We start from the raw sequence: 14,393 nt of genomic DNA, 5'->3' as shown, positions 1-14,393 counted from the left end.
ATTACAAAAATTCAACAAAAAATGTGGCAAAAATTCAACAAAAATGTGACAGAAATTCAACAAAAAATTACAAAAATTCAACAAAAAAATTACAAAAAATCAACAAAAATTAAAAAAAAAATCTAAAAAAAGTCAACAAAAAAGTGACAAAAATTCAACAAAAATTCTAAAAAAAATTCAACAAAAATTCGACAAAAAAGTGACAAAAATTCAACAAAAAAGTTACAAAAAATCAACAAAAAATGACAAAAATTCAACAAAAAAGTTACAAAAATTCAACAAAAAGCCACAAAAAGTAATGAAGAAACAACAAAACAATGACAAAAAATGAGACGACTTGACAAAAAGTTGCAATCACATTGTAGGTCTCGTTACATTGTTGCTCTCCAGCCGGGAAGCTTTTAGATTTGGGTAAAGCCGAACTGGAGCAAATGCCTGGGCCAGGCTGGTCAGAGTCCAGGGCTGTTTTTCAGTCCCAGTGATCGCGCTATTACCAAACACATCCTGGACACTGTACACACTTTTATCTTGAAGCACGTCTCACAGGTATTTCGCACCATGTTGAAGCAAGTATCAGGTATTATTTTGCACCAAACCTTACATAAAACAAGCTCCCACGATGTGTTTATTTTACATACAGCACTTTTCATCACCTGTTGCTCCTCGGCGGCTCACGCAGAGTTAACTGCGGCTGAGGGAGTGTCGTTCCCCGGGAGGGCGGCCTCTCTCCTCGCGCAGGGGGACGGACTCCGCTCGCTGCTTGGCTCCTGGGCTGCCGTCGTCACTCGTCAGTCAGGTCTGTTTGTCACACGGAGGGCAGTGTGTTTGTGTTCGCATCAGGCTCCGGAGCCACAGACACCGACCAGAGGACGACACTCCGCCCCCGCTTCTGCGCGCACTCCATCCCGGGCACCTTACGCAGCGCGCCTCGCTCTCAGTCCAGCCCCTGGTTCCGTCCAAACTCATCACACCCTAAAATTTACTCCTCATTTTGCCATTTTTTTCCTCCACAAACCAAACGATCGAATCCACAATGACTTATAAAACAAGTCTAGACTAGTTCCCTTCGCTCTGCCCCCCCACCCCCCCGGCCTCGGCGCCTCACTCCGGGTGTTGTTGATCCAGTTTCCAGCCCCCATCCTCCAGGGACAGCCATGGAGAAAGTGCTCCGACCCTGTGCGCTCATGCATCCCGCCTTCCTGCCTCCCTCCTCGCATCACGGAGTGCTCAAGTCTCTGCTGGAGAGCCCCGTCAAACTGCCTCTGCACCACGAAGGTAAGACAGAACATTTAATAATACAACAACAAAGCCATGTCTCTAAAGTGTTGTTATTGCAATGTTATGTCTATGTTATTTCTATGTCATAAGAAAAGTAGTTTTGACCAACTTTGGAGTTTTAGTTCAATCAACAAGTGGTTTTACATCCCTCTAGTCTGCATAATGGATATGGCACTTCTGACTCAATATTTGGCCTAAAAATGACCCAGAAAAACACCATTACTGAATCATTAAACTGAATTTCTATATCGCAAGAAAAGCCACAGTGTATCACAAAATGTGTAGTTTTAAAAAATCCACAAAATAATCAGTTTTAGTCACGATTCTTCTCATCTTTGTTCATTTAACCTCTTAACCCCCACCTGAACCAGTTTGGCTTTTACCCAAGTCTAAACAGCAACAAAAACAAGGCAAAAATGTGATGAAAACGCAACGGAATAAAGCAAAGAAAGAGTGAGAAAAATGCAACTAAAGAGCCGCAAAAAGTGAGAAAAGTAAGCGACAAAAATTGGACGAAAAAGTGACAGTAGAGTGATGATGGAAAAGGTAAAGAAAGTGATGGCAACAAGGCAACAATGTGAGGAAAAAGATCCGGTTTTGATCCATTTTGGAGCTTTGAAATGAGGCATTATACTGGCCTATAGGCTGCAAAAAGTGGATTCTAAGCAAGTAAAAAATGTCTTACTTTAAGAAATAACTTCTTATTTTTTCCCTAAAAAGTAATAATGTTTTGTGTAGCAAAGTTTTCTTGAGAAAAAAAATCTTATTTTAGGAAATAAAATCTAGCCATTTCTTGTTCAGATATTTTTGCTAAAAACATGCTCATTTTTCTTGTATCAAGAAAGAAAAACTTTTTGAATCTTCTTCAGCTTTAGACAAAGAATATTCAATTCCCACCAGGATGGGGTCTTTCTGTGTGGAGCATGTTCTCCCTGTGTCCACCACTAAAACATGTACAATAGGTGAATCCTCCAGCAGGTGATTCTGAGCCTGGCTCCACATCATGGAGACGGGTCCCGGGGCGCAGGCAATATTTTCCCTAAATATTAGTATTTATTAAGTAATTTAGAACATTTTGCTTAAATCAAGCAACATTTAAGTAAAATATCCACAATTTTTCACTAAATAAGAATGTTTTCCTTAAATTATTCCATTTTCTGAGGACATTTTGCTTAATTCTAGTTATTTATTTGCTTAAATTTAGTGTTTCTTTCTTGTTTTATGATGGGAAAAATATTCTAGAAATAAGAATTCTTAGCAAGAAAAAAATGCTGACCCCCTTGGCAGAATTTTTTCCTTAAAACAAGACAAAACGTCTTATTTTAAGATTTTTTTTCCTTGTTTTTAGGAGGGTACTTTTTGCAGTGTAGGCTGTAAGCTCCAGTCAAGAAGGTTTTAGATTTGGGTCATGCTGAACTGGAGAAAATGCACTCTGTGGAGGTGGGAGGTAAGAGGTCAAGACCTGTTTTTGGTCTGAAATGAGTATTTTAAGTTGTGGAAAGGGTCGACTCGCACACTTAAAGTTTTAAGTTCAATCAACAAGTCGCTCTAGTTTTAGTGCCTTCTTGTCTGCATAATAACAACATCGACACTCCTCACATTTTGTTTACTCAATGTTTTGCCTAATGACAACTAGAAATATTTTTGCAATATTAAACAATGCAGTTTCCATATTGTACAAATGGGCAAAAGTCTTGTTTTAATTAATTCATATTTTAAGCAGTTAGTCATGATTTTCCTCATTTTGGTTCATTTAGGACTTGTTTTTGTCCTGTATTGATATTTTTAAGTCTCTGTGAAATTGTAAGATTCCGTAATTAATATTGTACTAGGGCTGCAACTATGTGGCTGTGAAAGGTGCATGGAAATTGTATTTCTTCATTTTTTTTTATCACATAAGCTAAAGTGGCGCCGCTTGAGGACATGTTGATGGAGTAAACTAAAAGTAGACGTTTGTAGGAGGCTCTTTGTTCTAATTCTGCTTTCTGATTGGACGAGACAAAGACAGATATTAATGAAATTTATAATGTACAAAGCACTACAGACCCTCACTTTAAAAACAAAGTAGGTTTTCATCCAAAATACATAATTGTCATGTCTTTTTTGCTCTATTTTAGTCTGTGTTTGCTAGAAAACGATTAATCGATTACTGAAATAGTTGACAACTTTTTTAATCGATTAGTTGTCGATTAATCGATTAGTTGTTTCAGCGCTATATTGTTTTATTGAGGAAAACAGGTTCCACAGATTGTCAGTCATTTCCTGCTGCCTGCCAGACCACAAAATGGATCACACGACAGTTTCATGACACTTTTCATCCTTGAGCCAAATGTTTTGTCATTCTAGTTCTACCCGTGTGATCGATTTGTATTTTATTGTTCTTTTGTGAAGCTCTTCTGTGACAGGTGCTAAGTAAATAAACATCGCGTGCAAATTAGTCTAACATTGTTGCTCCTGTCGCTGCCGTTTCCATCCTGCAGAATTTTAATAAGCTAAACTCGTATATAACAAGTTGCCATGACCATCACATAACAGCCTTTTTTTTTAGTCTCCCAAAAAAAGCAGCGATGTGGCTGAATGACCATATTGTAACGTTGCCTTGACCCATTTTTCTCATTGGAGCATCGGGTTTGAAGAGGCCTTTTCAGTGCAGCAAACTATAAAACGTTATGAAGTATCAGACCGTGGTTTCTGTCGGTCGTGACTCGTGGATGTTGTTGTTGTAGAACCACCCAATAAACTGCAACACCTTCGAGACAGGGGGTTTGTGGATCATCACTGAAGGCTCCAGGGGGTTCACAATGCAAAAATGGTTGGAAACACTGATCTGGAGCCATAAAATGGAACTGGAATGACTTCCAGCCCATAAAAGCATATTTCTTTTACATTTGTGTCATTCTTTTTAGCGATCTGGACATTTTATATGTATTATATTGCATTGTAGGGCTGCATCTAACAATTATTTTGTAATCGATTCATCTATCGATTATTTTTCTGATTAATCGAGTAATCGCTTGGCTGTGAATGGTGTAGGAAAACTGTATTTTTTCTATTTCTTTTAATCACATAGCTTTAGTGGCGCTGCTTGAAGATGTGTTGATGGAGTAAACTAAAGGGAAATGTTTGTTGGAGGCTCTATTCATGAAATTTACAATGAACAAAATGTACACAGACCCAAACTACATAAACATAGTAGGATTTCATAAAAAATACTACATTTTTATGTCATTTTTGCTCCATTTTAGTCTGTGTGAACCAGAAAACGATTAATCGATTACTAAAATAGTTGTCGACTATTTCAATAATCGATTAGTCGTCGATTAATCGATTAGTCGTTTCAGCCCTATTGCATTTCTTTTCTTTCTTTTTTTAGTCCGAGGGGGCGTGGTGTTGCGCAGGTAACAGCTGTAGAGCCGACACTTTTCTCTCATGTTTGACAAAGCAGAACAAGCCATGGAAAGATCCAAACAGTTGAGATTTTAACGTTTCTCTGAGTTTTTAAATGGTTAAAATCGGTCCAAGGACGACTGAGAAACATCCTGTTAAAGTCTTCAATCCAGAACCAGGCTGTTTAAATGCACACGCCATAAAAAGAGATCGAGAACACGCGTGTTTCAAAACATGTCAACAATGATGTCATTGAAAATTGACTTGAAACAAATATATTTAGGCATTTGCCTCTTCACATAACGTTAGTGTCCGTCCAGAGAGGAGAGAGGAGGAGAGAGAGAGGAGGAGAGAGGAGGAGAGAGGAGGAGAGAGGAGGAGAGAGGAGGAGAGAGGAGGAGAGAGGAGGAGAGAGGAGTTAATCAGAAAGGAGAGTGTTTAATAAAACACTAATCTCCAAATCTGGAAAAAAATCTGTGATTTTGATCAAATTTAGCCTCTGTTTAGCTTAGATTTCTCAGGAACTGAGGCACGTAGAATTAAACTGTTTCCACCTACAGAGAGCTTAGAGTTTCGTCTTTCAAACGAGCCACAGCCTGTGTCCATAGCTATAACATAGAAAATGCTGGGCTGCTACAAATATCCCCCTCCTGGAACCATCACCTTAACGTGGTGGAGGGGTTTGAGCACCCGATTAATCCTAGGAGCTCTGTTGTCGGGGGTTCGTGCCCCTGGTAGGGTCTCCCATTGCAAACTGGTCCTAGGTGACGGGTCAGACAAAGAGGGGTTCAGAAGCCCCTTACGAGAGACCAACAGGCCCGGGTAAAATCGTGAGGCCGTCCTTCTGTGGACCCACCACCTGCAGGAGGGGCCATAAGGGGCAGGTGCAATGTGATCTGGGCAGCTCCAACAGCCGCCCCCACGACCCGGAAACGGACAAGTGGAAGAAAATGGATGGATGGATGCTACAAATATCATGAAAAATGGTCTGAATTGTTGCCACTCTACAGCTAAATCCCCCATAACAGCGCAGCCTCAATGTGAAAAATACAATACCAGTAGTACCTTTTTTTCCCCCGATAACGAAATGTGAGAGAAGGGTTGCAACTTTTCATTATGGTTTGAAAGTGACTCCTCCTGACGCTGCGTGAGTTCAGACCCACTGCTATAGAGGGTACTTAAATTTCTGAAATAGAACCTTTTAACTTTGCAAACTGAGTGGATAATCAACATTGCGTCCTCCGCCACTCGATTTGCTGCCGTTGCCGTGATGGAATGCTAACCTCTGTAAGGCTAACGCAGGGTTATTATGAGTGCTGCTCCTCTCTTTGGGTCGTCTCCGTCAGATCCTTGAGTCCTGAGTGTTTTCTCGCTGCTCTAATCCCTCGGTGACCTCGGTCTCCGCTTCACATCAAGGCAGAATTACGTCATCTCTGTTTCCGCTCCGGTTCCTGCCGCAGTCCAGATTAAAGACCCGCTGTGGAGGCTGCAATTAGCACGCTAACTCACGCTAGCGCCGGCTAAGTGCGGCTAAAGGCTCCGCTACGTGCTTATTTGGTGTCAGATGCCAAGACGCCCGTCAAAAGCCAGTTTGTACCAATTTGATGTTAGGCCGAGTTGTCCAATAATTATCACAGTTTGAAAGGCAGCAGTTATTTAGCTAATGAGCTCACGCCGAAAACAACAAACGTCTTAGTTTATTACAGTGGTGTCCAAACCTTTTACGAAAGCAAGTACAGGGGAAAAAAAAAAACTTTAGAGACTAAGTTTTGATGGCTGTGGTTCCAGGGATGAAAGGAAGTGTTTTGGTTGTTTCAGCTCAAGTAAATGACACAAATGTATGGAATAAATCAACATTATTGCTCTGTTTTCGGCTTATATGACAAATATTTTAGCATAGGTATCATAAAAAGTATTGTTCAGGTATCGGTATCGAAAAACCCAGCCCTATTTAGCAGAGAAAACACCACCGATTTGAGCTTATTTTCTACTATAGTAATTATATTATGCTTTATCCTTCTTATACACGCTTTTCAGTCACGTGACTTGTTGTTATGGCGGCCATTTTGAACACCAAAGTAGAATTATGCAGCGCTACAACATGTAACAATATCTCTACTCAAAACAAAAGACAACAGATCGACAGTGGCATTTTTATGTCCTCGTAATCATTGCTCAAGAAGAAAATAGTTAAAACACGGCCTCGGAGAGTGCACGTTTATGTGAAGAAACCAAGAGTTTGCATGCTACAGGTTAGCATTTAGCTTCAACAGCTCCAAGGGAAAGCCCTGAACCACAGGAGACAACATGTGACAGAGGTCAGAGCTGTTACTGTAGTATTTCCTCAGCGTTCATAGATGTGGCCACATGTTGGTTGATGACAGTTGCTAACCAGTAGCATGCTAGCGTCTTGAGCAGCTTAGACACTGACTCAGACTATATCTTTCATAAAAATCGTGCAGTTCTAGTGTAAATGCTTCTGTACATATTTAAAAGCTGTGAAGGAAATCTTTATTTGAACAAATTTGAACAAAACAAAACAAATCAATTACAAAACTAGTTGGAAAAATCGCAATAAAACATATTCTTTTCAAAATCATGCAACTTCCATACAACAATAGCAACTGGGGGAAGAAATACATGGTGAAAGGTCCGGAAAGCAAAAGATTTCCCTGTAGTTTGGAAATCTTACATCATTTACTGTAAGAGATCAGTTTAATCCGATGTTATGGAGGCTTGGTCAACTTTATCTGTGGCGCGTTTAAACCAGTTTGACCACATTTTATCTGGCGTCTCCTTCCCTGTGCCTTTCTGTAAATCCGTTCCCAAAGTTTCCTTTTTCCTTATAATCCGGTAAAATGTTGGGTGTGTTTGCCCATCAGTGAAAGAGTCTATTGTTAGAATTTCCTCCAAGGAAAAGCGATCAGAATGTTTAAAACTATTTCCGACACGTAGCAGAGGTTTAAACATCGTAGACAGAATTTTCCACTTCTATCTTTTGAAGCTTTGTAATGTAAGGAAGAGTGCAGTGAGCAGTGCATATGGGAAACCAAACAAGAAATTCTATTACTTTGTAGGGACGCAAGGTTTATCGATATTGAGCTTTTGACGACTGCAGTAACTTCACGGCTGAGAGAGGCTGAGGTTTTTCGGTATTTGACTGATAGATCTGATAAGATACAGTAGATGTTCCAATCAGAATTGTGGCGCCTCTGATCTCAGGTTCAGCTGCAACAGATAAAAGTGTGTCTGGGTGTGTTTAGATGCTATGTGATTCTATCCTGGACTGATTGTAGTCACGTGGCTGTCCCCCAGAGGTGCTCTGAATGCCGACCTCCTCCAGAAGAGGGCGCTGTCCATATGAAACTAAAGATTTTTGAAAGTGTATTATTGTGTGTGTTCTAATGTGGGGCAATTTGAGCAGGAATATGTATTAACTTCTTAACTCCCGCCTGAACCGAGAGGATCTTTTTCCTCACGTCATCAGATTTTTTTTTCCATCATTTTTTTGTTGGGTATTCATTTCAACTCATTTTTGTAACTTTTTTGTAACTTTTTTGTCATTTTTTTGATCATTTTTTGTCAATTTTTTGTTATTTTTTTGTCAAATTTTTATCATATTTTTTGTCATTTTTTTGTAGCATTTTGTCACATTTTTGTCATTTTTTTGTCAATGTTTTCTCACTTTTTTGTAATTCTTTTGTCAAATTTTTGTCATTTTTTTGTCATTTTTTTGTCAATGTTTTCTCCCTTTTTTGTAATTTTTTGGTCAAATTTTAGTTATTTTTTGTCACATTTTGTCACATTTGTAATTTTTTGGGTCATTTTTTGTCAAATTTTTGTCCATTTTTTGTCACATTTTTGTCATTTTTTTGTCACATTTTTGTCACATTTTTGACATTTTTTTGTGACATTTTTGCCACTTTTTCATCCGTTTTTCATCACTTTTTTGTCAACGTTTTCTCACTTTTTTGTCACATTTCCATCATTGTTTTCGTCTCAGTTTTGTTGCTATTTTCACAGCTTTTTTCCAGAAGCTTTTGGACTGAGGTAAAAGCCAAACTGGAGAAAATGTGCTCGGTTCAGGTGGGAGTTAAGGGGTTAAATGAAATTCCTTCACTCAATACTTAAGCAGTTATTGCATTTAAATGAATCAAATTAGAAAAATTGCAAATGGAATCGCAATCACAATATTTGTCAGAAAAAAATCGTTTTTTTTGTCAAAATGGTGCAGCCCGAGTCTGGAGAGCAGCAGTGTTCCACCGTCAGCTGTACATGTCCATTTTAAAGCCACTGACGAGACTTTTGGGGGGTTAAAAGATTATATCAAGATTACAAATGCTGCTGTTTAAAAAAAAACTATGTGTAAAATAATCGAGTCAAAATTATAATTATTATTTTTTTTAATTTTACTTTTATTTATCCAGACCAGGATAAAAAGTCATTGTTGTCTCCTGGCCAAGTTAACTTTTTAAATAAGTGTCCATGGGCGTCGGACTGGGGGGGGGGTAAAGGGTGCTGAGAACCCAGGGCCCAGTGCAGGGTGGGGGCCCTCAAAAGTGCTGCAAAAAGCGTTCTGTATTGTACTTTCTAAATTTCCTCATAATTGAATCAAACACAACAGGGCTGAAATATTATTATATTGATTGATTGATCATTTTTTTGGTCATTTTTTGTCATTTTTTCGTCCATTTTTTGTCGATTTCTTGTGACATTTTTGTTATTTTTTTTGTCACATTTTTGTCACTTTTTGACACATTTTTGTCATTTTTTCATCAATTTTTCATCAATTTCTTGTGACATTTTTGTGATATTTTTGCCACTTTTTCATCAATTTTTCATCACTTTTTTGTCAACGTTTTCTCACTTTTTTGTCACATTTCCATCATTGTTTTCGTTTCCGTTTTGTCGCTATTTTCACAGATTTTTTCCAGAAGCTTTTGGCCTGGGGTAAAGCCAAACTGGAGAAAATGTGCTGAGTTCAGGTGGGAGTTAAGGGGTTACCTGTGTGACATATTTAGGGGAAAAGGGTATATGTGATATGAACAAATGAACGTGGTTTTGTTTCTGAAATCGTTCACATCATGCCCTTAAGTGTCGTCCGAGCCTCAGAGTCTCACCGTGTCCGGTTCGTCCTCCGCAGGTTTCGTCGCGCCTCAGGAGAAGCAGAAGTGTGTGGAGGATGACGAGTGCTCCGCCCCTCAGTCCGCCTTCCTGGGCCCCACGCTTTGGGACTCCCAGCTCGAGTACATGGACCTGGACCAGTTCCTCTTCCAGATCGGCATCCCCTCCAGTCACCACGAGCAGCCGATCGTGGGCCAGAGCCCGCCCCAGGCCCCCGCCGCGTCCCAGGGGCAGCCGCCCGTCATGCCGCAGCTCCCGCCCACCGTGATGGACCTGAGCCACGCCTCCACCTCCAGCTGCCTGCACCAGAGCCCCCCTCGCACGGCCCCGCCCACAGCCCCGCCCACAGGTGAGATACGGGGTTTGATTGATGATGAATCATGGTTTGCACACTTGAAAGCTCACTCGTCACGTGTGGGGCACTGTTGCCATAAACCGCCTCGTTTGGTGAGCACATTCTTTGGTTGGAGGTGAGTGAGTTCGCGTTGGCAGATTTCCAGTTCACATGAGTTCGACATTTCTGTTCCTGGTTCATGAGAGTTAAGTGAACACAGGTTTGACAGCTATTAAAGGTGCGCAGTGGGCAGGAAAGGTTTAAGCACTGCGGATAAAAAATGTTCTAATAATGTGAATAATGAAGCAGGGGGAAGTTGAAATGACCTCCAAAAGGCCTGAGGTTATAGATGAGACTTTCCCATAACTTTCCCCAAAAAAATATTCATGTTAAAAGCAAAAGTTTGGACGCCCTGCAGAGTTAAGCCTCGTAGCCCCCAAATATGGCAGGTGTCACAGCTTTTAACACTTTGGCAGCCAAGAGTCTTTCAGTTCTTGTTTGGGGGATTTTAGTTCTTTCTTCCAAACAAAAGTCTTCCAGATCTCAGAGATTCCTGGGCCTTCTTCTCCGAAAATGAACCTTTGCTCATTCAGGCCAAACTGTTCTACAGCGGGACAGCATTTAGACCCGCCTCCTGCTCCTAAAGGGTGTATTCAGACCTGCACTGTTTGGTCCACTTTAAACGGACCAGGGTTAGTTTCCAACGCTGGTCCGGATCTTTTATGCAGGTGTGAAAACAACAAACTGATCCTGGTGCGGATCAAAGAACCGGACCGAGACCCGCTTTATCAGGTGGTATCGGTCCGGTTCCAAACGGACTCTGGTGCGGTTCGCTTCAGGTGTGAATATCCGAAACAACTCCAGGATACAAGCGCCTTTTCGCGCTTAACAAGCCACCGTAGCAAGGCACCGTGGGGAAAGTTAGCCCTTCGCTGCTACTAGTGCTTGTTAGAGAATAAACAATGGTGTTGGAGAGGATAGATGAAGAACAGGCAGCAGTCTGGATGTCTTATGCAGGAGAAGTTTATTTACCATCGTTGCAGGACCCGGAGACATGAACTCGAGACATTGTGATAGTCCTACCATTCAAGTCTGTGCTTCCACAGGAAAGGGATAAATCCCCTCTCAGAGCGTCAGACTGATGCACAAGCATTCAGTGGCTGAGAGTCTGAGCTCACAGTCAAGGCTCTGACAGAGACAGTACGACTGTACAGCCTGACCCAGTGTGATTAATAGTGATAACAACGCTAACACTGGATGGATGCTACAAACAATGAGCCGTAGACCTGGAGCCTCCAGGAGACGCTGAGCCTCCTGGATATTTGGGCAGATGCACTAACACAACTGCTAGAAAAGACACACAAAAATGTGTTTGTGTTTAGTATGTTTAGCGAGAAAATGAAGCAAAGGCTTCGAGCGGTTTCCTGAACAGCCGCGGCGTCAAAGTGGAAAAAACGTTGTCAAACTTACAAGAAAGTACAGAAGCATTAAAGACAAAGAGGAACAAGACCAACAGTTTGTCCCGTGGACATAATTGAAACAAACAGCTCAGCAGACGGCCCTTCATCTGCACAAACTCCTCTTCCTCCAGCTGCTCCGGTGAAGCTGTAAGTGGTTTAGTCTCTTACGTTTCTTTTATTATCATAAAAAGCGTCAAATATTATTTTTTATTTCATTTGTTGTAGTCATTGCTGTCCTATGGGAGCCTCGATCGTCACACACGTGTCTGTGTTTACAAAATCTAGTTCACTTGCATAAAGTACAGTCTGAATGTGAACTGCACCAAACGGTCTGTCTGAACACACCCTTAAATAGAACTTTTTGGCTGAAATGAGCAAAGGTCTGTTTTGAGAAGAAGGTGCACAGAATATAATCATTTTAGTTCTGATGAAATATTGTAGTTGACCAAATGAACACATCTTGTTTTGACTCAGTAATTACAGTTACAGTTTGGGAACACGCCGTCCTCGCCTGCTCACACCTGCTTTATTTTTAATCATCGAGCCATAAATCTGTTCATCTGTTTATCCTCAGGCTGTGACATTATTCAAATACCATTCGACAACACAGCGGTTCAAAGTGTCCCAGTTTCAACATGTGTAAGAAGCAGGTCCTCCACCTTCTGTGTGACCGGTGTAATCACCTTCTCCAACAGCAGGAGGCGCAAGTGACGAAACAGGGCGGCTGAAAACTCACACTTTCATCAATGCAGCGACTCAAACCCCTCATTCTGTTGCCGTGCTGTAACATCATCTGCATACCCCGCAGGTCCGAGGAACACGCCCAGCCCCGTGGACCCGGACACCATCCACGTCCCGGTGGGGTTCGAGCCGGACCCGCAGGCACTGGCCCTGAGCAGCGTGCCCGGTCAGGAGACCTTCGACCCGCGGAAGAGACGCTTCTCCAGCGAGGAGCTCAAACCTCAGCCCATGATCAAGAAGTCCAGGAAGGTCTACACGCCGGAGGACCTGAAGGTGAGGCCGCAGGTCCAGGTGTGGGTTCAATCATAGTCCCATGAGTCGTGTGGTTCGTGGAGGTTTCTGCTGCTTTGATGGAGATTAGGAGACTCGTGGTGGAGCTGGAGATGTTCAATTCATTTCAACTAAATTCAAAAGGTTTAATTAACCTCTTAACTCCCGCCTGAACCGAGAGCATTTTTCTCCAGTTCTGCTTTACCCAAATCCTGTAGGCCAGTGTGACACCTCATTTGAAAGATCTACAAAACTTATCTTAATGGATCTTTATCCTCACGTCATCAGACTTTTTTTACCATCATTTTTTGGGGTGTTTTCAACTCATTTTTTAAACTTTTTTGTCATTTTTTGTCAAATTTTTTGTACTTTTTTTTTGTCACTTTCTGTCATTTTTTTTGTCCTTTTTTGTCGATTGTTTTGTCACATTTTTGTAACATTTTTGGCACTTTTTCATCATTTTTTTGTCAATTTTTTGTCACATTTTTGGCACTTTTTCATCATTTTTTTGTCAATTTTTTGTCACATTTTTGGCACTTTTTCATTATTTTTTCACAATTTTTTCGTCAATTTTTTCACAATTTTTTGTCATTTTTTGTCAATTGTTTTGTCGATTGTTTTGTCAATTTTTTGTCACATTTTTGTAACATTCTTGTCATTTTTGTAAATTTTTGCAATAAAACCATAACAAACTCCTCCCCTCGTGTTTCCAGGACGACCGGTACTGGGCGCGGCGGCGGAAGAACAACATGGCGGCGAAGCGCTCGAGAGACGCGCGGCGGCTGAAGGAGAACCAGATCGCCGTCCGGGCCTCGTTTTTGGAGAAGGAGAACGGCGCGCTCAGGCAGGAGGTGTCCGCCCTCAGGCAGGAGCTGGGCCGGTCCAAGAGCCTGCTGTCCCGCTACCAGACCCAGCACGGCCCGCTGTGAGAGCCGGACGCCCTCCCGCAGACCACGCCCCCGTCCTGAGAGCCGGACACGCCCTCCCGCTGACCACGCCCCCGTCCTGAGAGCCGGACGCCCCCCCGCTGACCACGCCCCCGTCCTGAGAGCCGGACACACCCTCCCACTGACCACGCCCCCGTCCTGAGAGCCGGACGCCCTCCTGCAGACCACGCCCCCGTCCTGAGAGCCGGACGCCCTCCTGCAGACCACGCCCCCGTCCTGAGAGCCGGACACACCCTCCCGCTGACCACGCCTCCGTCCTGAGGGCTGGACACCCTCCCGCAGACCACGCCTCCGTCCTGAGGGCTGGACACGCCCTCCCACAGACCACGCCCCCGTCCTGCCCCACCGCTGTGAGAGCCGGACGCCCTCCCGCTGACCACGCCCCCGTCCTGAGAGCCGGACACCCTCCTGCAGACCACGCCCCCGTCCTGAGAGCCGGACACACCCTCCCACTGACCACACCCCCGTCCTGAGAGCCGGACACACCCTCCCACTGACCACGCCCCCGCCCTGAGAGCCGGACACACTCCCGCTGACCACGCCCCCGTCCTGAGAGCCGGACACACCCTCCCGCTGACCACGCCCCCGTCCTGAGAGCCGGACACACCCTCCCACTGACCACGCCTCCGTCCTGAGAGCCGGACACACCCTCCCGCAGACCACGCCCCCGTCCTGAGAGCCGGACACCCTCCCGCTGACCACGCCCCCGTCCTGAGAGTCAGACACGCCCTCCCACAGACCACACCCCCGTCCTGAGAGCCGGACACGCCCTCCCGCTGACCACACCCCCGTCCTGAGAGCCGGACACCCTCCCGCTGACCACGCCCCCGTCCTGCCCCACCGTCCTGAGAG

The 14,393-nt window shown here is 43.2% G+C and overlaps 1 protein-coding gene across 1 annotated transcript; it reads left to right on the top strand.

The window, feature by feature from the left end:
* Nucleotides 1-1,004: 1,004 nt before the first annotated feature.
* Nucleotides 1,005-13,549, top strand: LOC306978624 (hepatic leukemia factor-like). Its single transcript, XM_079577274.1, has 4 exons — nt 1,005-1,275; nt 9,809-10,138; nt 12,392-12,597; nt 13,308-13,549. Exons 1-4 carry the CDS (start codon nt 1,155-1,157, stop codon nt 13,521-13,523), a joined length of 873 nt encoding a protein of 290 aa, XP_079433400.1. The 5' UTR covers nt 1,005-1,154; the 3' UTR covers nt 13,524-13,549.
* Nucleotides 13,550-14,393: the final 844 nt, after the last annotated feature.

Source organism: Gobius niger, assembly GCF_951799975.1.
Source record: "Gobius niger genome assembly, chromosome: 19".
Classification (NCBI taxonomy): domain Eukaryota; kingdom Metazoa; phylum Chordata; class Actinopteri; order Gobiiformes; family Gobiidae; genus Gobius; species Gobius niger.
This window is presented reverse-complemented; position numbering and strand designations above follow the sequence as displayed.

Excerpts from the sequence above, each read along its gene's own strand:
- LOC306978624 (XM_079577274.1), top strand. The coding sequence starts at position 1,155 with ATGGAGAAAGTGCTCCGACCCTGTGCGCTCATGCATCCCGCCTTCCTG. Across the intron at positions 1,276-9,808 it reads ACTGCCTCTGCACCACGAAG|GTTTCGTCGCGCCTCAGGAG; the intron begins GTAAGACAGAAC and ends CGTCCTCCGCAG. Across the intron at positions 10,139-12,391 it reads GCCCACAGCCCCGCCCACAG|GTCCGAGGAACACGCCCAGC; the intron begins GTGAGATACGGG and ends CATACCCCGCAG.